Source organism: Protopterus annectens, chromosome 10.part0, assembly GCF_019279795.1.
Source record: "Protopterus annectens isolate FY-2018-M chromosome 10.part0, PAN1.0, whole genome shotgun sequence".
Lineage (NCBI taxonomy): Eukaryota > Metazoa > Chordata > Ceratodontiformes > Protopteridae > Protopterus > Protopterus annectens.
Window position 1 is genome coordinate 371,069,726 of NC_056744.1, and position 26,407 is coordinate 371,096,132.

At 38.8% G+C, this 26,407-nt stretch overlaps 1 protein-coding gene across 1 annotated transcript in view; it reads left to right on the forward strand.

Moving 5' to 3' along the window:
* Positions 1-26,407, forward strand: part of LOC122813138 — a 211,479-nt gene that overhangs the window by 152,825 nt on the left and 32,247 nt on the right. The window contains exons 12-13 of the mRNA XM_044085285.1: positions 4,067-4,118; positions 23,924-23,990. Coding sequence (XP_043941220.1) covers positions 4,067-4,118; positions 23,924-23,990 — 119 coding nt within the window. The remainder of the gene's footprint in view (positions 1-4,066; positions 4,119-23,923; positions 23,991-26,407) is intronic.

Below are 26,407 nucleotides of genomic sequence, written 5' to 3' on the forward strand. Positions count from 1 at the left end.
GGTTGTGACATCACCGTTTATTAGCTTTCTCCTTGATTCTTGAGCTATGAGGTTGTGACATCACCATTTTTTAGCTTTCTTTCTCCTTGATTCTTGAGCTATGAGGTTGTGACATCACCGTTTTTTAGCTTTCTTTCTCCTTGATTCTTGAGCTATGAGGTTGTGACATCACCGTTTTGTAGCTTTCTTTCTCCTTGATTCTTGAGCCATGAGGTTGTGACATCACCATTTTTTAGCTTTCTTTCTTCTTGATTCTTGAGCTATGAGGTTGTGACAGCACCGTTTTTTAGCTTTCTTTCTCCTTGATTCTTGAGCTATGAGGTTGTGACATCACCGTTTTTTAGCTTTCTCCTTGATTCTTGAGCTATGAGGTTGTGAAATCACCATTTTTTGGCTTTCTCCTTGACTCTTGAGCTATGAGGTTGTGACATCACCATTTTTTAGCTTTCTTTCTCCTTGATTCTTGAGCTATGAGGTTGTGACATCACCATTTTTTAGCTTTCTTTCTCCTTGATTCTTGAGCTATGAGGTTGTGACATCACCATTTTTTAGCTTTCTTTCTCCTTGATTCTTGAGCTATGAGGTTGTGATATCACCGTTTTTTAGCTTTCTTTCTCCTTGATTCTTGAGCTATGAGGTTGTGACATCACCAATTTTTAGCTTTCTTTCTCCTTGATTCTTGAGCTATGAGGTTGTGACATCACCATTTTTTAGCTTTCTCCTTGATTCTTGAGCTATGAGGTTGTGACATATGTGGGAGATAGTGTACATTGTATCCTGACAGCAGAGAGCTGAGAAAAAGCTTTGTATATGTCAATTATTTATTAATTTCATGCAATCAAACATCTGAGGTATGTAACCAGTCATACAAGTGGCTGTTGTGTGTGTGTATGTCTGCCTGCCTGTCTACCTAGATGTAAAAATAAATTACTGAGGCCAGTTGTTTTTATTTTAGTGCAGGCATATATTTATGGTGTACACATTCAGTAAAGCCGGCTTTAATTGTTGGGTGTAGGTGCTTGTTTGCTGATGAAAGTGAATATAACTGGTGCTGTTTGTTTGTTTCAAGCATTCATTATTCTGGCTTTACAGAAGCAGTGTACATTTGTGTGAAGCCAGCTGGAGCATTTTACTTAATTTTAACACAATCAGATAGCTGAGGTGTGCACAATCAATAAAGTGATTGTAACTGATGAGTATGAGAGATTGTCTTTGTGATGAAAATAACCTTATGGGGGTGCAGTTTATCTAATGGTAGCAAGGTGACCATATTTTGTTTTCACTTTCCATCACAGTCAAACATTATTTTATTTTATTTTTTTATTTTACATTTGTTGACCGGGCTAGTCTAGCTGGATATATTTCCATTTTCAGTAGAGGCCCGGGGAGAAAAGCTCCACAGAATATACAAAAAAACATACAACATTTGAAGTCAAATTTTACACTGCAACTAGGGTGGTACACTGATCACAACTAACCATTTCCAGATTCTGCCCAGGTGAAATAATTCACAAAGAAGCAAAAGATGTAGTAATATGTGCTTATCAAAAACAGAACGGAAAGTAACAATATATAATAAAAATTGTACAGTTGCAATTAATAAATGCCACAGCAGTTATGAGAGAAATACGTATTTTATACTTTAGAAGATTATAATTCAGGTTTATATCATGGTGGTAATGCAGACAGGTAATCAGGAAAGGGATGGGTGGGGGAGGTGGAGTTAAAATATGTTAGTCATCGACAGAGTGAGCAAGGCTAGAGGTTGAAAGGCTGTTAGGTGATGTTGTATGGCAAGTACAGTTTGATTTTGTGTGGAGGAATTTTTTTATGTTCAGCTCTGAAGGTGGGGAAGGAGACTGCAGTTCCTTTAACTATGGGGACAGGGATTCCATATTTTAGGAACAAGGATGAAGAAAGAGTGGTCGGTGCAGTGTAGCCAGGTTTGTGGGGTCAGTCAATGCAGTGTAGATAGGTTTGTGCAGTCAGCTAGTGCAGTGTAGCCTGGTTTCTGGGGTTGGTCGGTGCAGTCTAGCTAGGTTTGTGGGGTTGGTTGGTGCAATGTAGCTAGGTTTGTGAGGTTGGTCAGTGCAGTGTAGCTTGGTTTGTGGGGGTGGTCAGTGCAGTGTAACCTGGTTTGTGGGGTCAGTCGTTGCAGTGAAGCCTGGTTTGTGGGGTCAGTCATTGCAGTGAAGCCTGGTTTGTGGGGTCGGTTGTCGCAGTGAAGCCTGGTTTGTGGTGTCGGTAAGTGCAGTGTAGCTAGGTTTATGGAGTTGGTCGGTGCAGTGTAGCTAGGTTTGTGGGGTCGGTCAGTGCAGTGTAGCTAGGTTTGTGGGGTCGGTCAGTGCAGTGTTGCCAGGTTTGTGGGGTTGGTCAGTGCAGTGAAGCCTAGTTTGTGGGGTTAGAGAAGAGGTTGCTGATTTAAACTAACTTTGCTATAGCCGCGAAAGGGGAAACACTGCATTTCCTGCCATACCATGATATCGCACCGAACAACTAACAGCACATTCGATCAACTAATTTCCGAACAGGTGTGTAGGCAGTTTTCAGAGTTCATCAACTTGCCATTCAACAACTTTTAGGCAACCCATATACAGATGGATGTATTTCAATATATCAAAGTACATAAATATTGAACTCCTAAGCATCAGCCCCCAAGGTCAAAACACAAACAAATGAAAAAAACACTTTTTTGGAGGGGGCTGCACTCCCATGCCCCCACATCCCCTACTAATTATATATTCCAACTCTGAGATCACTCTGCAATGGAGAAAGAACAAATTCCCTGATCCCCATTGTTCACAATATCATATGGACTTAATGCCAGCAGAAGCAATGAAATGAGTTTTGATCACTTCTGCCAGCATAAAAAATGTTTCACATTACAAATGTTTGATTATACGGATGTTTTCCATATATATATATATATATATATATATATATATATATATATATATATATATATATATATGTGTGTGTGTGTGTGTGTGTGTGTGTGTGTTGTATTAATGACAAGCATTTTGCTAAAGGAGAGGCATATTAGGTATAGTGAGTGTAGCGTTAAACATCCCATAAGGCTTAGCCTGAGTACAGGATATCATGTGATACTGTCTTGCACTTCAGTTGCTGCCCTGACAACAAAGCACATATTTGTATACTTACTGATTGCTGGGTAATTTTTTGACCTGTAAATGTGTAATGCTATGAAGTGAAACCAAACTGCACAATATTACATTTGCTTATTCCCACCACAAGATCAGTAAACAAATTTACCATATTCTATATACAGTCAGTCTTTGTGTGTTGTCAGTCACAGATGACCAGTTTTAGACATCAGGTAGAAAAAATCTGGTTTGGAGCTACATTTCTTTATAAAAGATTAAGCAAGCCCCTTAGTCAAGCCTAACATTCAAATGTTATTTAAAATGCTGTGCAAGATACAACTACTGACAAAATTCAAAGGACACGATTACAAAAGATAAAGTGATACTTGATAAAGACATATTCCCATTGCAGTTTAGCAGAGAGGGAGACAGTAAATGTTCTCTTCATGATAAAATGCACTTTTTATCCTGTAAAACTACTTCAGGGAGGCAGGAACTTTGTAAAATGAAATCACAGAACATAGCAGTTCCTCGTCAGATCATTCTGAGGTAAAACACGTTAGAAAATAACATTTACTTGAGTGATGCAGATACATCAGCAGTGTAGAAAGTACCACAATGCGGGGTAAACATGGTTTTTCAGCTATGTTTGTTGTTCCTTAAAATGTTATATGTCACATTGCATTTTTGGCCTTGCATTCTGGAATATCACCCAGATGGAATGTGCTAATGAGACATGTTGCTTAATTCCTTTTTGAACAGTCTGTTTTTGCTAAAGATACTGTCCCACATGCTGTTTGCCTTTCTATATGGTAACTACAGCTTTTCTTTCTTTCCTGTCATAAAACTTGGTAGGCGTCCTCCAGTAAAACTATAGTACAATACAAAGTATCAGCACTACTGTATATGGAAAGAATTGACACAAGATGTATCTGATTTAAAATGTTTCCTCTTCTCTGCAGAAACCCTTCAGTGTACCGATGATGCTAGAATTCTGAAAGGCAATGTGGTTCAGTAAGTCTGATTTATTTTGTTTTAAATATGTTGTTCTGATATGAGTTATTGCTGCCCACTGACCTCTTGGTTGCTCTGTCTCTGAGCTGGACTTGTTGCCCATAGCTGCCTTGCTTCCCCAGAATATGCAGGAATATTAGTCATGTCACTGGTTGTAAGTCTGCCAAGAAGTCCTCTTATCACAGCATCATAGGAGGTTACTAGGCTGTCGACACAGATGGCATTTTAAGCCTAGCCATTTCATCCCAATGTAATACCATAGAAATGTTAGTCAATACCCAAGATTGTATTTAGTGATGACTACCTATGTTCAGAAGTGGTCATTTGGGAGACACACAGCTCCTATGATGTGATACCCAATAAGCATGGGGTAGTATGTGTTCTCTTATCTCCACAGCATGGTTGTGTTGTGGGTGGGGCTACTACTTGGTATGACAGAGTCAATACCATTGAGGTTTTGCCAGAGCAGACCACCAGTTTGTATACATGTCTTGTATAAATTGCTGTCATTTTGTTTCCATGAAAACTGAGTGTCTTTCCTACTGGACTGTAATTGTAAAACAAATAAAATGATGAGTTTATAGAGGCAAAAGCATGGGGAAATTGAAATGCATGGGTTAGAATTTATACAGTTTTAATGTGACATTGCAAGTATGATCTGAAAAGGCTGACACTTTTGGCAGATACTATATTTTTCCAATACTGCAACAATAAACCTCCCCTTAAGTTAGCCACGTTTGCTTTTGGCCAAGCTTTGATGAAACGCAGAAGCTTCATTGTAGGAGATATTCTTCACAGCTCCATGGTCTAGAGTTCAATCCTGACTTCTGATTATTAGGTGTGTTGAAGTTTGCATATTCTCCCCATGTCTGTTAAGATTTTCTCTGTGCACTCCAGTTTCCTCCACCTTCCAAAAGCATCCTGTCAATAAACTGGACTAAATCATTTAAATATGTATATCTGTTGTATTTACATTTGCCCTTGTGACCCAGTGTTGAAAATATTCTAAGTACCAGTTCACTTACCCAGTTAACAATAAACAAAAGTAAAGTTAATAAATAAATAGGTGGATACAACTAGCCCTCTGGTGCAGAAGAAAGCATCCAGTACTGCTTCTGGTGATCAGATTTGGCAATGAAGCCATGCCATCAGGTGGGTCAGCTCAGGACTTAAGCTTGCATGGCCATTATTTAAAACTGTATTGCTAGGGTAGGGGTGGGGTAGGATGTGGAACAAACTGCTCTTTTTGTAACCTCAGATCCAGAGTAAAAATGTTGCAGACAGTAAATTGAGATGAAGCAGGTGTAACAGGAGACCTTCTCATAAAATGCGGATGTACAGACCATACACAGATGTCATTTCATATCACTCCCTCACACAGAAGTCTCACCAGCCATCACCTGTGATAGTTCCCTGAGCCCATTCACTCAGCCCCATTGAGTCCTTCTTTGCAGGTTTTATAATTTGGTGCCCATCAGGATCAGCTCCTTGAGGAGACAGGAGGCCCAATGATTACCTAGAAGGAGATGAAAGTCACAAGGTACTAGGAGCATAAAACAATAAAATATTTGGGTACAGCAGACTTTTGGATAAAAAGGACTTTGCCCCTATTAGAAAACCAACACGATAGTCATTCCCGTATCTGAAAAATGCAGTCTGTTCATTATCTGATCAGTTCGTATGTGGCCAGCAGGAACACAGCCTTAGTTAAGTATAATGGTTGCAACAAAAAGGACAGCCATGAAAATGCCACAGAATACAAGATGTAATGAAAAAATGGCAAACTCAGACACAAAAAAATCTTTAATAAATATATAAGTAATAATATATTAAGAGTTGACCCAGTTGTTTGGAATTTAGGAACTTATTTAGACAATGACCTAACCTTTGCCCAACATGTGCCCATTGTTGTATGAAAGTCCTTCTCTATTCCACAACGTATAAACAAAGAGATTGTGTTTAGATCTAAAGATGTCATTGTCCCCCTTTACTCATCACTCATTAGGCCGGTCACTGAATACAATGCTTCCTTTGGCATGGATCTGTCAAGACACATGCAACAACTGGAATCCCCACAGAGATACCTTACTAAAAGGTCTACACATCATGTCCAACCTGTACTGATGTAAAGCCCTGTCACAATACTCTGTATACTACGGACTGCTAAGAGGTGACCTGTGTCCAGAATATAAGGCATCCTCCGAACCAATATCAATGGATTTGCTGCACATCAGTCAGTCAGATAGGATTAGAAATGCTCATTCTTCTTATCTAAACCTCTTCTGCAACATAAGCAGACTCTCCATCCACATAAAACAAAGTTCATCCTTGTCCATATTCAAGCACAACTTGGATTTATGGTTGAGAAATAGAAAATTTACCCCAGGCCTGTCCCCTGTAATACTAATGGACCAAGACAGCTTCTAAATCCTTTAACGCTTGTATGGTATGATTTGTTCTCATTAGGGATAATATATAATTAGCGACCATGAAATGGTTAAGGCCAATCTCTAACCAATTGGGATAGGTTATTTTGAGCACTAAAAGGGAAACTGGGTAGGATTAAAATGGCATACAAGGCCAGCAGGCTTAGTACTTACCTATGAACCTACTTAGGAATATTACATGTTCTACAGGAATGTGTTTAATAACCATCTTCATCAGTCTATAAACAAATGTAAAAAAAAGTATCTATAACCACACCAATTAAAACATGATAGGTTCATGGGTTCATACTAGGCTATCTGCCCTAGGGCATTTATAAGCCTAGCCAGAGTGTGTTTGGCTTTCGCCACCCATTTTAAATTAATTTTGCTATGCCCTTTTTCGAGGTTAGTATACTGTGCCTCTGTCTAACAGTGACACAGAAGTGATACCCGGGGTAAACCTATGATCTCCCATCCACTCATCAAGATTCCTCTTGAAGAGAGTCAATGAGGGACTCTGCCTAACCTGGACTGGGATTTTATTCCAGAGTGAAGGGAGCCTCTGTGTTATGAATCTGTCCTTCCAGCATGTCCTATTTATTTCATTGCTGAGGTTCATAGGTTCATAGGTTCATACTAGGCTATCTGCCCTAGGGCATTTATAAGCCTAGCCAGAGTTGTGTGGCTTTCACCACCCCTTACGTTGAAGAATACTATACCCATTAGTTTGCCGTGCCTCTGTCCAGCAGTGATACAGAGATGATCCCCGGGGTAAACCTATGATCTCCCATCCACTGGTCAAGATTCCTCTTGAACAGAGCCAGCGAGGTGCTCTGTCTCACATGGATTCTGTTCCACAGCACAGGGAGTCTCTGGGTGATGAATCTGTCCCTCCAGCACGTCCTATTTATATCCGTGTTGAGGTTTAAGTCTCTTGCTCTTGTGGCTCTGGTGGATTTGGATTTTTTGAGGTGGAGCATGTCCATTAATTCCAGGTTGAACGTGGCCTTGTATGTCAGGCACAGGTCACCTCTGAGCAGACGGTATGCGACTGAATAGAGCTGGAGTTTCTTCAGTCGGGCAGCATATGGCATATTTTTGAGCCCCTTTATCCTTTTGGTGAGGAACTTTTGGGGTCTTTCCAATTGCTGCAAGAGTCGGGTAAGATACATTCCAAATGGGGCATTGTACTCAATCATTGGTCTGATAAGTGAAGAGTACAGGGGAACAATGACCTCCCTTGATCTGGATGTGAATCCCTTCATAATCAGGTGGGAAATGTAGAAGGTCCTCCTAACCACTTTGGCAATGTGAGTGTCAAAAGAAAGGTTACTGTCAACTTGGGTCCCCAGGTCCCTGATAACCTCTTCTGTGCTTAATGGATTGCCACCTATGTGGTAACTTGGGGTTACCTTGTTTTTACCAAAGGGTATGACTATACATTTTTTGGCATTTAGCTTAAGGCCATGGCTCTGGCACCAGTTATCCATTTCTATGAGACCTCTCTGAAGGATATCTGTGTCTGATGGATTTTCAACTATGGCCCAGTTTGCAGTCATCTGCAAACTTTGTCAGCCACAATCCTCCTATGTTTGCCTGCACTTCTGAAAAGTAGATGCTGAACAAGAGGGGCCCAGGACTGAGCCCTGTGGGACACCGCTTGTGACCGCTTGAGTCTGACATGGCACCAGCAACTCTAACCCTGTGGGTTCTGTCCTTGAGCCAGTTTGCAACCCATCTTGTGACATATGGGTTTACATTTAAGCTGGTGAGCTTTTCTATGATACCCGAGTGGGGTATTGTGTCGAAAGCTTTTGCAAGGTCAAGGTAGGCTGTGTGAACTGCCTTACCCTCATCAATGGCCTTGGTGACTGTTTCAAAAAGTCGACCAAGTTCAAGAGGCATGATCTGCCCTTGACAAAGCCGAATTGGGTAGGATCCAATGTCTGTAGGTCCCCTATGTCTTTATTTATGAGTTCCATTATGATCCTCTCCATAGCTTTGCAAACCAGGCTTGTTAAGCTTATGGGGCGGTAATTACCAGGGTCCATAGAAGCACCGCCTTTGTAGAGTGGGACCACAGTTGCCGTATGCCACTCTTTGGGTACGTATCCTGTGGTAAGGCTAAGATTAAACAGCAGCCTTATGTGTGGGTTTAGTTCTTCATTGAGTTCGTGTAGCACACAGCCGGGGACACCATCCGGTCCCATTGATGCTGTGTTTTTAGCTTTAGAGAGAGCAACTCTCACCTGGGCATTTGAGATGATTGGGAGGCTACACTCTGCTGGGATAGATATTTCTCCTTTTGGGGGGGAGGGGGGGATTTTCACTGAACCTGTCTGCCAGTATGTTTGCAATGTCTGTGGGTTCAGTGATTTTTGTATCATTTTGGACTAATTCTGAGCATATCTGGGAGTTTCCACCCAGATTTCTAACATAGCTAAAGAAGGCCTTATGATTGTCTTTTGAGTCCTTGGCGATTTTTCTCTCAAAGTTGGCCTTGGATGATTTTATGAGTGATCATAGTTTTTTACTAGTATTGATCAGAGATGTCTTCCCTTTTAGGGATTTTGCTCTATCTTGTAGCTTTCTCCTCTTGTTGTAAAGTTTGTTTATGGCTGGGGTCCACCAGATCGGGTGCTTGCCTTTGGTGGAAAAGGTCTTGATTTTATTTGGGATTGCTTGATCCATGCAATCCTGGAGGTGCTGGTAGAAAGCATTTGTAAGGGATTCAGCAGCGTGGGTTGTGGTTTCCAATGGCTCAGGGGCCTTGAAGGATACCACACCAGTCTTAAGAAGTGTGAAGTTGGCTTTTGAGAAATTCTTCACTGTGGTCTTTTTTGTTGGGGGTGGGGGCGGGATGTGGATCTCCAGTGAGATTAGTTTATGGTCTGATCTCACCAATGAGGGATATACTTCTGGTGTGGAGCATTTTGTCCCCATGTTTGTGATGATCAGGTCTAGTATATTTTCACCTCTTGTGGGAATGGTGACAAGTTGTTCCATAGCATTTGAGTTTATGAACTCCAGGAACCTTTGAGCTAGGGTATTGGGGCTTGAGTAATGTTCCCAGTCTATGTTTGGGTAGGTCACCCAATATGATGGTGTTTGGAGAGACATTTATACTCTCCAGTGTCTTCAGGAAGGCTGTGTGGGGTTCCTGAGTTTGAGAGGGTGGCCTGTAACATGCTACAAACTGTAGAGCAGTTTTGCCTATGGTTAATTGCACCTGAATGGTCTCTGATGCTTCGTGAGTTGCCACCAGCCTGGAGGTGTGGGTATCCTTGATGAATATGGATACACCCCCTCCTTTTGTGGTACGGTCCGGGTTTTGGGGCTGGAACGCATGATATGAGGTAAAACCTGATAGTGCCTGACTGATGTCAGTTAAAAACAATTAAGCATATTGTATAGTGATAGTAATTCATCCTGAGCATAAGAAACTGTACTGGATATAGTATTTTATCTACTAACATATCAGTGTGAAATCTGTGCTGCTGCATTGTTTCAATACTTAAAAGAGTGGTGTCCAATCACTGTTTCTAATGTCTGGTTATATTCTATCTATGCAAGTTTAAAATTATGGTACTGTCTGTTTTTGTCACAATACATAACATGCATCTGACATCTGACCAATGTCTGTTTGGAGTTTGTACGTTCTCCCTGTGTTTCTGTGGGTTCCTCCCACCTCTGAAGAAAATATACGCACACTGAGTGTTTCCATCGCAAACTCACCAATGAATGGAGTTGTGAGCAGCAGCACAGACTCTGCATGGTGCCTTATAGGGGGAAGAGTAGTACAAACCAACTGCTTTGGGAATCTACTGTGTATTTATAGCTGGAGGAGTTAAGTTTGAAGGTATTTCTTGGGAGGTAGCTGGGGGTGAGTGGGTGGGGGTAAAGTTGGAAATTAATTTGTCAGCCAGTAGATTTGATAGATTGCTTGGCTTAGCAAATGGGGCACCATTAACCACCAGTTCAGCACAGTGCTGACTGCTTCCTTTGAGGTTTCTGACATGGATGAAGAAGGCCACGTGGTTGTCTGTTGCCTGGCAAGCTATACTGACCTCAAAACTGAATTTATTGGCCTGTGGAAAATAATCCTCATCATATGTAACAGGTTTGTTTCAAATGTAGTCGCTGCTGAACCATCGCACTGAATAAGAAACTATTTCTGCAAAATAAACCACTAAAAGCTTTGCTAGTCGATCATGTTCTTTCAGTTATATGAGTAGTTAATTTCCACCAACTGTCTGGACACTGATTTGCAAAAAGTGAATACCATGTAAGTAATTTGTGCAAGAACTTACAAGAAAATTCTCTATTACATGTTTCTGAAGAATTTAGAAATTACTAAAACCTTTGCAACAAAGATCACTTCAGATACCTCCAAGTTAGTTCATCACTGCCTCAAAATGAATAAAAGGACATATAGCCTTTCCACATACCTAATCTTGCTGCCTTACGCAATTTATTTTTAAGGCTCACCTTATCAAAATACGTTGGATGTCACATCCATACTGCAAGCCAATACCATGTCCCTTGTTTATTTTGCTACTACTACTGTTATTATTATTATTATAATTATTATTATAATTATTATTATTATTATCATTATTATTATTATTATTATTATTATTATTATGTTTTGTTTGTTGTATTAGTCCCAATAGGCTTGTCCATAGGTTCATATGTAAGTACCAGACAAGCTACTCCTGTGGGCCATTTTAAGCCTAGCCAATTTCCTTCAAAAGTAAGACTCAGACCCTGTACCTTGTGTTTTTGAGGTAAACACCTTAACCATTATGCCATTCCCACAGCCCCTGGGAGATTTATATCCAGTGTAATATCCAAGGTGGTCTTTATATTGGCTAGAGAAAATTTGGCCAGGTTGTTGAGGAGGTTCCACTACTCTTTTTCTAGGGGGTGCCACACAGCGCTACTAACAGAAGCACCAAGTTGGTAGAGCAGGGATGGAGATGATGTCAGCAGGCAGATTGCAAAGATCGAAAAAAAAAACAGAGGATGAGGGAATGGCTGGAGTCACTGGTACCATGTTAACTAATAGTGGCTTGTATTAAATAACCCAGGTAATGTCAGTAGATGAAAGTACAATGTCATGAGGTCATGTAGTTGAGAAATGGGTAGTTCTTTTGGAAGGAACTGAAGAGCAGGATGTGATTTTCAATGAAGTTCTGATACATTCAGGTCAGCAACAGGAAGAGTTTTCAGAGAAAAAGGAAGAAGAATTTGTGGGAGGTCCGGGGGGGGGCAGTGCTGTGGAAATACATGCAGATGGAGAGGCACTCATATGCTATAGTTGTGGCAAATAGAGAGATAGAAGACTGGAACAGCTTTTGTAGAAGCAAAGTAGGTCGGTGGTTAGAATACTATCCAAAATGGTGTTGCAATAGATAGATAAGTTATTTGGGATAAGTTAGTTGAGCCTTCAGGTTTCAGGCTTTCTTGCATTCATCTGTGAATTCATTTAGATTGAATAAAGAAAGTGTTAAAAGTACTAGAAATATTTTTGGGTTAAGTAAGATTAGTTCTGTATAAAAAATGCAATGTTTATTGGGATATAGTAAAGACAGAAGGAATTTATTTTACTGGGAAGTTTATAAAGGTTTTAGGAGTATGGTTTGGAAATAGAGAAATTATTGTAAATCAATGAGAAAAAAGATTAAAAGAGGCAAAAAAAGTATCTTTTTGGTTAACTTTTCAAAAAAAGTATACATGTTGCATTCAGTTCTATTAGGAAAATGATCATATTTGAGGCAGTATACGTCTTCCCAGCAGAAACAGGATTAGGGGAGATTTTTTTATGTTATAGAAGGATCAAGAGTGAATCCACAAAGTGGAAGGTTTGTATAATAAAAGAGAAAATGGAGATTTGGATTGATATACACAGTGACATACAGCATCACTGAATTACTTTCTGATATTAAAAAATTGGGTCAAAAAGTCATGAATCATGTATAGGAAAGGAAAAACTTACTTTAAACTTACATATTATCTGAACCAGATTTTTGCAGGAATAGCGTTTGCTTCCCGCTCATTGAATATGTTTGTGAATGTTGTAAAAAAGTAATATAATGTGTTCTCTTTATCACTGCAGTTTGTTTTGTGCAGTGTTATCAATAAAAACTGAAAAATGTCCTGTTTTTATGTATGCACTTTACTACCAGCATATTGCTTATTACAAGCCACATAATGCAATACTAACTGCAACTGCTGACAATTTACCACCACACAGAAAGACCAAACCAGCGAATGAGCACTCCACAACATTACAGCAGTAAGAAAATTAGTAATCAGCGAAGTACAATCTGTATTTGTCCAAACAGGCCACATCCGTAAACCAAACAAAACCACTACTGCGAACCGCTTCTGCGAAAATCGACCCCAGAATCAGCTGCCCACATAATCCGCTCTCCCTTTTGAAAAGCATCACTTATTACAACTTTCTCATTGAAAGGGTTCTTTTCCAGTATGTTTACAAATTGTGAGAAAAAATTGTTGACCAAAAACATGATTCCTGTGACTGTGTTTTCCTTCTCAGGATTCCTTCCACACACTGAAAAAAATTCCTTTCATCGGTAAGAGAGCAGCCATGACAATTCAAGTGTGCGTGTGTAATGCATGCAAAACAGGAAGAGAAATTTTTCAATTTTTTTTCTTCCTGAAGGAAATCCAAAGTTATTCTTCAGCAATAAAAACTTACAATGACACCTTACTGTGTTTCCTGCACTCGTTTTGATTCCACTATGCTAATTTTGCAACCGCGAAAATCTGATTGCGATAATATGTAAGTACCAGAAAAAGATATATATAAAAGAAGGGAGATAGCATCCACATGAACTTACCAACAAATAACCCCAGAAAGAAAGACATCTGATTTTATTGGTATCATATAAAAGAAGGGAGATAGCATCCACATGAACTTACCAACAAATAATCCCAGAAAGAAAGACATCTGATTTTATTGGTATCGTATAAAAGAAGGGAGATAGCATCAACATGAACTTACCAACAAATAACCCCAGAAAGAAAGACATCTGATTGTATTGGTATCTGATGAAGTCCTTCTATATAGGACGAAAATGCGTGATAACAGTTAAGAGTTAATAAAGCTACTTTTTGGATTTCACAGTTTCTTTTTTAAACATGGATTTATAACCTCTTTTTGCCTCTGGTGCTTCCTAGTGCCCTACTGCTGTGGTTATAAAAGAAGGGAGTTTAACAATGGGAACAGACATTTTGTTTTTTTCTAAAGGAAAGAAAGAAGGGGAGCAAAAGAATGCGTTTCTCTAAGATGATGGAGCTATATGGGCAGAATTTGGTGAAAGTGGTAAGGAAATTAAAACATACACTGGGGCCTTGTTCAAGGAGCATAAAGGCATGAAACCTTTTTATAGCAATTGGACAGAAAAGGAATATTAGGAATTGTTTTGTGAAATATGAATGCTTTTGCAAGATAGTATGTGAACAGAAAAGGACAGATATTTTTTTTTAAAACAAATGAAGAGATAGGTGAAAAATGCTGAAACTGTTTATTGTGGATCATATATTTGGAAATGTTACCAAAGAAAACATTTCGGTAGTCTGAACAGGTTATGGGGAAACGTTAAATCAAACCATAGGCAGAGCTAAAGAATGAGACAAGGAAGACAACAAAGAAAGGAAAAGAAATGAATGTTTGGGAAATATTGGAATGGAGGGACTTAGTGGAGACTTACGTTAAATGTTCCATGTGAAGAGACTGATGTATAAAATGTTGTATTTGTAGGGAGGAGCTCAAAAATGTAAAGTGTACTAAGGCAATAAGATTCTGGGGTGCTCCAAAAAAATTATGGAATAAAGAAAGAACAGAGGGGATTAAGACGAATATATTTTTTATGGAGAAAATTGTGGATAAAAATTAGAAAAGTAGATTTTTATGGATAGGATTTTTTTTCATTCATATGGAATATGTGAAGAGTAACATGATGAATTACTATACATTAGGAAATGGGAAATAATTGATATTGTTGCAAACATTAAGTTTTGTTTGTGTTTGTGTAAAAAAAAAGGTCGGGTGGGCTAATTCTGCCTTGTGTGTAAGTAAATAAGTAAATAAATTCTCTATCACTGACTCATGGATCATGAAGACTAAGCTAGTGAATCCTGACCCAGCAAAACTGCTAAACAAGATTTACCATCAGACCATCAGAGGAGAGGCAGGCAAATTACTATTGTCCCATTCCTTTAGTTAATTATACTTTTTGAATGGTCTGTAAGGTAGGATCTACTGACACAAGTTCAATGTTGTCCCATTCAGGGGTTTCATTGAGTAAAGACTTAATAAGTATCCTGCCTCAATCTGTAGGTTGACAAATTACAGACTGACACTTTTCAAGGATCCCTCTGCCTTATACCTCTGCCATACGAATTGACTAGTACCCGGTGTAGAGTTTGCTGCTTTCATAGTATTATCTGAGGACTAGTGTTAGCATGTGACAGTGGATAGCATTGCTTCACAGCAACAGGTTCGCCAGTTCGATTCTCAGCTGGGGTGCCTTCTGTGTGGAGTCTGCATGTCATCCCTGTATTCATGTGGGTTTCCTCCAAGTGCTCTGGTTTCCTCCCACATTCCAAAGGCAAGCAGTATGTGAACTGGACACTCTAAATTGGCCATAGGAGTGAGTGCTCATGAGAGTGTGTGGTGTAGAAGAAAAATCGTGGTAAAGCTAGCCACCCAATGGTATGAACTTTGGCTCAAGATGATTGTCACTGTTGAAGTGACACTCCGATTCCATGCATAAAATGGGAAAAAGAGGTTGTGGATGGATAGCTGGATGGATCTGAAGACTAATATACATTTAGAATCTTTGGCTGTAACGGAGGAACTCTGGTTTCCTGATCTGCATTGCTGCCACCAATTAATACATTGTGGTGCACTGTACAGGTTTTAAATCTGTACTACTGCACCAAATGATGTACAAGGGTTAATTGACCTTAACAGTATGCATTAAATGAGCACTACTGCCTCAAATAATAGACAGCACTTACTTCATCTAAATAAGCAGTACACTGTATAGCTGACATCAGAGCTGTTGTTCTGGTTCAATAAGTTTTCTGCTAGTTCAACTGAGCCTTGCACAATAATATTTTGCAGACAAACATGCAAACTATAATTTCCAGAAGGAGTTTATTATATCTGTGCAGTACTAAAACCTCCTTACCTGTCTTTATGGTAATGCTGCTACTAGCTGGACAGTTGTGGCACACCAGAAACACAATTACAGTTTACCCTTAAAATAATGCAACAGTTAAATATGTGTATGGTACCAATAGCTAAAGTAATAACTCTTCAAATGGTAGAATTCAGCAGTTAAGAAATCATCTAGATTACAATTGCCTGTATTAACATTAATAAATTACCAGCTACAAGATTTTAACATTGAATAATAAAGTTCTTTACTTAAAATAAATAAAATTAAGCATTGCACTTTGTAAAATTAAGTATGCAAACAGCTATAAACTTACATAAAGAAAATAAAAATGTTTTTAAACAGCTAGATAGCATACAGAAAAAGTTTAAGAGCTTATCTGGACCTGTCTCTACCAGTAGCAAATGGTTTACTGATTCTACATATCTCTGACTTGAAAGCCCAAATAGTACTTGCAGATCTTCACAAGCTATAGATTTCAGCTTGAGCTTTCTCCAAGAATTCTATCTACCTGCAAAAAAAAAAAAAAAACTGCAGTGCTAACTTTAATCATCTTTCTTTGCTTTCAGGGTTCAAGATTCTGTTGCTTCTGCTTTTTTTTTCTTTAAAATGAATTATGCTTTTTTTGAGGGGGGGGGTCGTTGAGCCAAACAAGCTAATATCCAAATAAGGTAAAGCTTATTTTTTAAGCTGAAAATGCTATAAATGTGGGCACATCTGAAAAGCCAGATTTTGTTTCAGTTTCTAACACTTCTACTGTATATTGAAAGCAGTTAAATGCTCAGTACTATTAATTTTGAAATATTTAAAACCACAGGTTTCATCATAAAATATATTTACTTTATCTTATTACAGCTTCTTCATGGTGCTTTTCATTGAAATATCGATACATTGTGCAATGATCTACCAGATCTTACTGAAGTCATTAATAACCCTATTTGTACATATGAAATGCGGGTGTTATTCATAGATGAGTAATGCTGTGCAAAGTGCTAAATAACATGATCATGTTTGCTTTAAATTGTCTTAGTTTCATAGCATGGGGCTAATGTGGTTTGATAATTATCTAAGGTAATGTCAGACAGAATGTCCCTCATCACCTACCTCAGCTCTTAACTCTACTTCAGATGCTCAGCATGCACAACTGAGACTTTGTAAGGTTAGGGACAACTGAGGCTGCTTCTGAGCATAACAAAGTTTTCAAGAGGTTAAAAGTTTCATATGCTGCTATGGCCCAGCTTATCTGGATGAGTGCCTTACCTTTGTAAGATCTGTCAGTGGGCAAGCTATAGTAGTCTGCTAATCCTAAAAAGACATTCACTGGACATTTGTTACTGGATAAAGGTCAGTTCTTTACCGGTTTGATTTTATCACTTAGAGCTTTCATTAACCCTCTTCCAATTAAATATTCTAAATATCTGGCTTCTGTCATAAACAAGATTAACTTAACTTAAGTGTAAGTGCTGCTTGTCTTAGAGTCGAGTACACTGATTAAATGTGAGTCCCAGTCTTCTGAGTAGCTTATTTCATCTTCAAAGAGTGTAGCTAATTGCCTAACTTAAGGTGTCAGAACTGTATCAATGAGCCTTTGAGAGTGACAGGAACTCTGAAGTTGAAAGGGTAAGAAATATAATCAAGAACTGATGGAAATGGACAGGTGTGTTTATTCATAGGTTTAGCACCTTCATCTCAGAGTGAACAAGACTTCTTCAGAACAAAGAAAGCACTAAGCTTGTGAATAAATGTGCCTGTCTGTTATTATTAGTGTTCTTGGTTATTGATATAGTTTTCACTGGTGTTTGATCAAGAAGCTGTTTTTCTTTGGAGTGAGAAACATACTGATGAATACTGTTGGGGTGAAGGATGATGTCTTTTCTTTGGCTACAGAAGTAAAGGGAATTGACTACTACCGCTTGGTTAAATATGGGGTGGTCAAAAACCACTCTGAGCAATTAGATATGTCAGCTTTGGATTTTTCATACAGTTTAGAAATCACTGCAACGTTATATGGAGTCATCTGATCTAATGACTAATATAATCAGATTGTTTTATTTATTTTGGTACTCCTCAGTAACTCGTAATTTAAACGTTTATTTCACGTCCTTGGTTATTGCTTTTCTATGGAATCCTGATCTCCTATATGCTTTTATGTTTACCTTTCCCCCAGCATAGTTTCATAGGTTTATAGGTAGGTGCTAAGCTATTGGCCCTAGGGCCTATATAAGCCTAGCCAAAAAGGTAGACTGGCTTTCACCACCCAAGAAAATTATTTTCCTGTGCCCCTGTCAAGCAGAGCCACAGAAGTGATCCCTGAAGTGAATTTCCTATCTCCCATCCAATCATCAAGATTTTTCTTGAAGAGTGCTAATAAGGATCTTTGTCTGATATAGATAGGTAGTTTGTTCCAGAGCATGTAAAGTCCCTGAGACAGGAACCTATCCCTCCAGCATGTTCTGTTTATTGTGGTGACAAGGTTTAGGTCCCTAGAGCATGTAGCTCAGAGGGATTGGGATTTCTTTAAGTAGAGCATGTCCAACAACTCTAGGTTTGACATAGCTTTGTATGTTAGGCAGAGATCGCCTCTGAGTAGGCGTTATATGATGGAGTAAAGCTGGAGTTTTTTGAGACGCTCTGCATAGGGCATCTGTTTGAGGCTAGTAATGCTCTTTGTGAGGTATTTCTGTGGCCTTTCCAGCTGTTGCAGATTTCTTGTGAGGTACATACCAAAAGGGGCGTTGTACTGTATAATGGGTCAAATGAGTGATAAGTAGAGGGGAACAATGTCCTCTTTTTTCCTGGATGAGAAACCTTTTGTGATGAGGTGTGCCACGTAGAAGGACTTCCTGACTACTGTGGCAATGTGATTATCAAAGGAGAGACTACTGTCCACCTGTATCCCAAGGTCTCTTATCACAGTTTTGGTGTTAAGTAGACTACCGCCTATGTGGTAGTTCATGGGTACAGAGTATTTACCAAAGGGGATGACAATGCACTTTTTGGCATTGAGCTTGAGGCCACGGCTTTTACACCAGGCATCTGTCTCAGTGAGGCCCTTTTGTAGGATGTCCACATCATTAGGAGTTTCGATTATGTCTCCTAGTTTACAGTCATCTGTGAACTTCGTTAGCCAAAGACCTTCCATGCTAACCATCAGTATGATGTTTTATTAAATCTGTTCCGCCAGCTAGTTCAGAGAAAAACATCCTTTCTCAGAAAAAAAACTTTTTTTCTTCTTTCTTCTGGGTTTAGATAACGTTTGATCTACTTGAGCAGCAGACTTTTGAAATTTCAGGCTTATGGTCTCAGTCAAATGAGTTTCGGTCAAATGAGGTTTCTATCATATGATAGAGATCTATATATATATATATATATATATATATATATATATATATATATATGTGTGTGTGTGTGTGTGTGTGTGTGTATGTGTGTGTGTGTGTGTGTATAGATATAATTATATAATATACTCAAACCCCACACTAACTAAATCACAAAAAAAGATATATTAAAGTATATTTTTGCAATCAGTTTACAGTCAAAAACTAAATAAAAAAAAAACACCCCAAGGCCCAAATAATACCATAAGGCATTCTGAATAGTGGTACTGGTATGGAAGGGTTATTTCTAAGGTAAGATGCAAAGCTAGGCTTAGGGGCAGGGATGGGTTTATGGGTAGCACAAATTAGTTACTGGTTGGAGGGGCTTTGCATGCTAACTCTAACCTTAACCTTGGCCCTGCCTCTAACTCAAATCCTAATGCTGCACCTTAGTTCAGAAAAAAAACAGGCACGTAATTAGGATACCAGCCAAAGGTAGACAGTATTTTAGGTAGAGTAGTTTGAAAGCTTGTAAGTTAATGGCCAGATCTCTGTTTCCCATGTAACCATTTAGCTCTAAGGAGATACACTGATGCTCAAATTGAGGAAGAAGCAGGATAAATCTGCACAACTTACTGACAATAATGTGAAGCGTGAAGTAGCTCCAGGCTGAAGATTAACAGTAATAGGCAGATCATACTCAGAACAAGAACAACCTGTACACCAGCCTGTGCTACAAACATAAGGACAGTTCAAGTCTTTCTCACATAACCACCTGAGTATTTATTCTGTTTTTTGAAGATTTTCAGTGACTGGTTGAAAGTTAGCTCTGATTCCCACAAAAGGCCAGTGTATTTAAAGTAATACCCTGTTCTCTAGGAACTGAACCTAATTTACTAGGGGTATCAGGCATCACCAGTTTAGTTTTATTTAGGTGAAGAATGGGGTATTTTAGGGAACTTCTCAGTCTTGATTCATTTACTGATGTAACTAGTGAACAACTCAGGCATGGTCCATTTACTCAGGTAACTAAGGAACATTTCAGGCATAGTTAATTTTCTGAAGTAATTAAGGAACATCTCTGGCATGGTTCATTTACTGACATAACTAGGGAACATCTCAGGCATGGTTCATTTAAGATAGGTAGTGAACATCTCAGGCATAATTAATTTACTGAGATACTAAGAAACATCTTGCTGACATCATCAATAAGGTCTGTTGTATGGAGTGTATAAATCAAGGATGGGACTGACCATGCTAAAGGCTTCATTCAGATCAATAAAGATTGTTCCATTTATCGCTTGCTTACTTATTAAGTGTATGACCACTCAGAAGCTAGATTGTAGTAGTTCTGTTATGGCTTGTCCAGAAGCCATTTTGGTGTCAGCTTTAAAAGGTTACCATACATGTGGTCAATGACAAACTGGTCAACAATCATCCACCCGGTTCCATTTTCCCAGTGCGATTGTATTTTGAATTTTGCATTAAATGAGTTTAACGTGACAGCACGGCTGTTGTGTTTGCTCTTGCTTGTTTCTTTTTTCCCATCATGTTTGTATGATATTGGAGTTAGTATATAAAAAGAAGGGAGTGGGGACTGAAACCCCCCACATTGGAGGATGCAGAGAGGGACTTTGTTCAACAGGTGTAGGATGTGGCTAGAAGGTTCAGTGATGTGTTTCTTGATAATTTTAGATCATGAAGATTTTGTTTGGTAGGTTATGAGCTTTCTTTGGTAGTGGACCCATTTGGAGTACCATATTTACAGATATAATCAGAGATCTGGTGTGCAGTAGTTTGTAATGATATACATATCAGTTTCAGACTTCATGTCCTTCAGAAAATACATATTAATGCAAAACCTGATATTCTAGCAATTTTCTAAGACTAGGACGAGGGAGACATGTCTGTCACATGCCTCTCAAACTCTTAGCAGACGAAATCTGGACAAAGCCAAAAATATTGGGGGGACAAAAACCCAAAACTAGTGACAGATTTTAAATATTACTCTTATGAACTTAGAAAATTGCTAGAATAATAGGTTTTGCAGTATTAAGTATTTTCTGAAGAATATGAAGTCTGAAACTGAAAAATATGTCATTATTTAGTGACTTCATTCCTCAAATGTATGTCAGAAAACTGAACAAATTATGATGAACACACCAAAACTATGAGGCAAAAATCTGGACATTCTGGGAATATCTGGACAGTTGAGAGGTATGTTCTTTCACAGGATGATAGAGTGAGTTTTATACACTTAAGAACTGAGATAAGTATGGTTTATTTCCAAGTAACAGCAATGCATTACTGATATAAGGTGTAGCTGAAGATCTGAATAAGTGACTTTGTAATGTGTGGGAAACAGATTCTTACAGAACTAGGATACACTCCATCACAAACTGGGGAGCCTGAGGTTGATTATTTATTAAGAATGGTAGAATTGTCCTTGTAAGAAATTTTGCTGGAATGGCATTATGATATAAGGGGTTCAGAAGGGGAGGGGCAAATATATGTGGTGTTATCCAGATACCTCAGAGAATCAAAGTGCAGTCTCATTATTTGAGAGAGTGCTATTATTATTATCTCTGTCAAAGTGCAGTCTCATTATTTGAGAGAGTACTATTATTATTATCTCTAGTTATTTGCGTGATTTTAGCTCGTTAGCAGACATCCAATTTGTTGATTTCCTTCCAGAATAACTTGGGAATGAACAGTTCATGTTATCACTGTACCCCCATTTTTTTCATGACTGTCAAGCAGAATTTCTAGAAAAGGAGAGACCTTAACTCAGAGGTGACTGGAAGCTGTCCCTCTTTGATACAGCAAGCAAAACTTAGAATATGCTTGTCTTGGAGTATAGCAAAAGTCTGAATGGACGTAAAATATGCTAGGTGTGTATCGGAGTGTTTAGAACAAAAGAATAATCATTTTGTTGATTCCTGAAAGGTGTGATCTTGTTTTTGTGGAGAAAACGCTCTTTAGAGGAATCTGAGAGACAAACACTCAAGTTTTTTAGAACGATCATTAGAACCGGACTAGTATGTGGTCACTCAGTGTTGGGATAAGACCTCCAAAGTGCATACATTAGATGGACTACTGGTAGTTACAGTATCCAGGAAAACATGATTAAATGTCTGCCTGTTAGGTCTGTTTTTGAGAGCCACTTCAGAGTGAGATTAAATGTTGTAAGATCTCCAATTAGTGCTATGATCAGGAGGCCTAGAAATTTAACATCTCGGTGTCCTTTTAATATAATGTTGGTCTTGTGACATCATGGTTGAATTGTAGCAACGTATTCATTTAAAAAAGTAAAAGTAACTGGTGTTGGCAGATATGCCAGTCTGATATGTAGTTTTTGATGTTTAGCAATTAAAATTTTCAGTAATTAGCTAATCAGATAAGGAGGGGTCTGAAGACTAACATATTGCTATTAAGGTGCATACAAGGTATCTCTTCAAAGCATAACTCTCCCACTGGCTGTTTGACCTGGATGCTTATACCTCTAAGATCCAGCTAGTTTTCTGACCAAAGCCCTGGAACAAAGAAGTGAGATTTTTGCCATATTTCAGAAAGAGTAGTAATGTTTGACTTATGATATGAGATCCATGCCTCTCACTGGTCATTCTGATCCTTGATGGATTCAGAGTTAATGTGTGTGTGTGTGTGTGTGTGTGTGTGTGTGTGTGTGTGTGTGTGTGTGTGTGTGTGTGTGTGTGTGTGTGTGTGTGTGTGTGTGTATGTGTGTGCACGTGTGTGTGTGTGTGTGTGTGTGTGTGTGTGTGTGTGTGTGTGTGTGTGTGTGTGTGTGTGTGTGTGTGCACGTGTCTGTGTGCGTGTATGTGAGTGTGTGTGTGTGTGTGTGTGTGTGTGTGTGTGTGTGTGTGTGTGTGTGTGTGTGTGTGTGTCTGTGCACGCACGGACACATGTGTCTGTCTGTTTGTCTGTAAGTGGCTAAGTCTGTATGACCTGTAGATATTTCTCAAGGTAGTCAAAAGGGTATGAATGCGATCCAACATTTAGATGTATATCACCATTCTGTATGATAAAAAAAAAAATGACCCTGTGCATTTTGCAAGAGTCTGGTGTGATTCAAAGTGTGTGTGTGTGTTGGGGGGGAGTAACCAAAGCCAAATTGCTCCAGACAGTCATGATATGATGGGTGGGGAGGTGGAATTCAAACAGCTTGCTTTGTGTCCTCATTGACCATTTGTCATCTGGACTCAAACATGTTGATTGTTGAAGATTCCCAGAGGTGACTTTATTAATGACAGACATTTCTAAATGTAGAATGAGGTATTCATAGCCACACCTGTGTAGTAGTAATAGAATTTGTACATTTGACTTCATTTCTCACAATAAGGTTTCACTTTTGTAATCATACTGATTTAAAAAAATAAAGTGCCTTTCACTATAAAATAACAAGGTGGTTTGTTACTGAAATGTATCTTTATATAGTAATAGTTTCCTCTAATGATTTCTTTGATATGTTTTACTTTTGGATGTGTTACAATAATTTGAGGACCAGTTACTTTAAGCCCATTCAATTAAACCCATCAGATTAATGGGCTTCTAATTAAACATTTGGACATGATGGACAAAACCACATACAAACCTTGTAACTAATGCTATGCCCTCTGCAACTACATTTGATGTCAGCAGAGTTAACGTATAAACTGCTTTGCTGGAGCCTGATTTGATTTACTGTGGGCACTGAGACTGACTAAGCATTCTGCAGCTCAGCTAAAAAATGTTGCCTTAGAGTAAATTATACATACAAAGTTCAGAAATTCCACTTTTTAATTATAAATGTAATGGTGTTGTATATAAAGTATGATTCTTTTCTTTCACAGAGTGTTTTGCCCAGAGAACTGTGATGCTGAAAATCATCGTGTTTGGGGAACTGGTACCTACACTGCTGTAAGACACAAACATTTTAAAATGCTTTTTACTTGAAAGTTCAAAACTTATATTTGCTAACTTAATACAGCTAATAAAACACTCTCTGCTTTTTTGCCAATTAAGTCCTGCTTCTCTCCATGTGTGTCCAAGGTTTTGGCACACAGGTGTCTGTAAGAAAGGAAGAAGTTATTTCATCGGCACTCTTCCTCAGAGAAAAAGGATGGGATGGGAATCATCCCAAACCATAGTTATAGACAGAGGTTTAATAGTACGTTTGTATTTATTTTTTTTTTGTTTGAGTTAGTGTCAGTTTACAACAAACTAATAAAGTTCAAAAAACTTCCCATTGTCATTGTTAACAGCATATGAACCATATTTTTGTGAATTATCACATATCTCCATATTTTTGTGAATTATCACATATCTCTTCAATAAAGAGTGCTTTGGGAAGGCAGTAGGGTTGCTGTATGGGTCCTGATTCCAAAATACTTGCTGTCAGTGAAAGTGACCACTTACACTGAGAGCAGGATGAGAGCAAGTGTTTTGGAATCTGGTCCCTGTAGTAAGCCTGTTTATAGACAGGCCTTACACAGAAATAAGTCACTTACACTGAGATCAAGTCTTTAGGAATCAGGGCAGACTCTTTTGGAATCTGACCCCTGATACTGAGGTCCCAGATTAGGGAAGATCCAGCTATTTCTGTTTGTGCCCAACTGGCGCAGTGGTACTGTGGTTTAATACTCAATGTTTCTGTCTTATACCACTAGAGTTCAGTCCTTATCTCCAGTTATTGCCTGGTTGGAGTTTGCATGTTCATCCTGTGTCCACATAGGCTTTGTTGGAGTACCTTAGTTTCCTTCCACCTTGCAAAAACATGAATATTTCCTGGCTAAACTGTTGTTTATATTACATATTCTTTTGCTGTTTTGGTCTGGTCATGACTGCATTTGGTCTGCTTTATACCACTTCCCTTATCCATATGAGAAATTATTATATTAAATCAGATGGCCTGTTGTAGAGAAGTGGTCCATAAGTGTTTCTGGGGTGGACACCACACTACCTATGTCAAACCATGTGGTGCCATGTATAATAACACAATGCAATAGACTGCCAGTTTTCTGTTTTCTTTTGGAGACAGAATTAAATGTCATACAGCCAGAAAACCTAAACTTGTACCAGGAATGTTGTTGCACTCATTGATTATAGTCTATAACCTAGGGAGCCAAGCTAAAAATAGGAGCTGATGTACCATGCTGGCTGGAGGAGTAAGCATTCATCAGAAACTAACTCTCTCCAGGAGAAAAAGAACAGGACAACAGGCTCTGGCCAGTGCTGTAGGGATGACCTGAACTGGAGACTGTAGACATTATGTATCCCAAACATACCAGTGCACAGAAGGGGAATACATTCTGGAGTTACCACTTACCATCATTCTGCTTCCAACTAAAAGATGGCAAAGCTCTGTCTGCAAAGCTGTCTTTCGGGAGAACTGTACCAAGGGTCTTATACTTTTCTGTGTCATTCAGTCATGCCAATGGTGGTTTGCTAGAGAAACCTACTGCCTGCAATGTACTATTTTAAGCAAGCCTCAGAATATTGCCACAGAAAGATTATAGGGTTCCTGTAGTAGATGTTTCAATGCATTAGAACTAGTAGCCTCACAGTTACTGTGCTTTCAGTTTTGGTTCACAGGACATGGGGAAGAAGGAGAAGCTGAGTTTTAATATTATTCTTCACATTTATCATTTCTCTGAATTTGTGTGACCTCAGAGTTCGTATATATAGAGACTAGAGTCATGGAATATTGACCACACTTTGGGGGTTAAAGAGGTCCTTGCCCCTTGGACAGCACAGTGGTGCAGCAGTTGCATTGTCACCTCACGCAAGAGGTTCTCCAGTTTGATTCTCAGCTGGGGTGACTTCTGTGTGGAGTCTGCATGTCCTGCCTGTGTCTGTGTGGATTTCCACCCATGTTACAAAGACATGCGTTTGGAGCATTTCCCCCAGGCCTCTGCTGAAAAATTGGCTTTGTTCCAAGTCGGACTTTCCCGGTAAACAAATGTTGAATAAAATAATTAAATAATCATTTAAGAATTCCATGCAGTATTTGGAGTTTTACTGTTCTGCATGTGATTGCTTCAGGTTTTTTCTCACTATGATTACTTCCGTGTTGATTAAATGGCATGCAGTTAATTGTAATGGATTGGTTTGGTTTGGTACAGTATGGTATGGTATGGAATGGTATGGTATAGTATGGCATGGCGCAGTATAGTATGCATGGTATAGAATGGTATGGCATTGTATGGCATGGTACGGTACTGTATTATATGGTATGGTATGGTATGGTAAAGTACGGTATGGCATGGCAAGGTACATATCTTATGATGTGGTATGATTATAGTACAGTATGGTATGGCATGGTGCAGAATGGTATG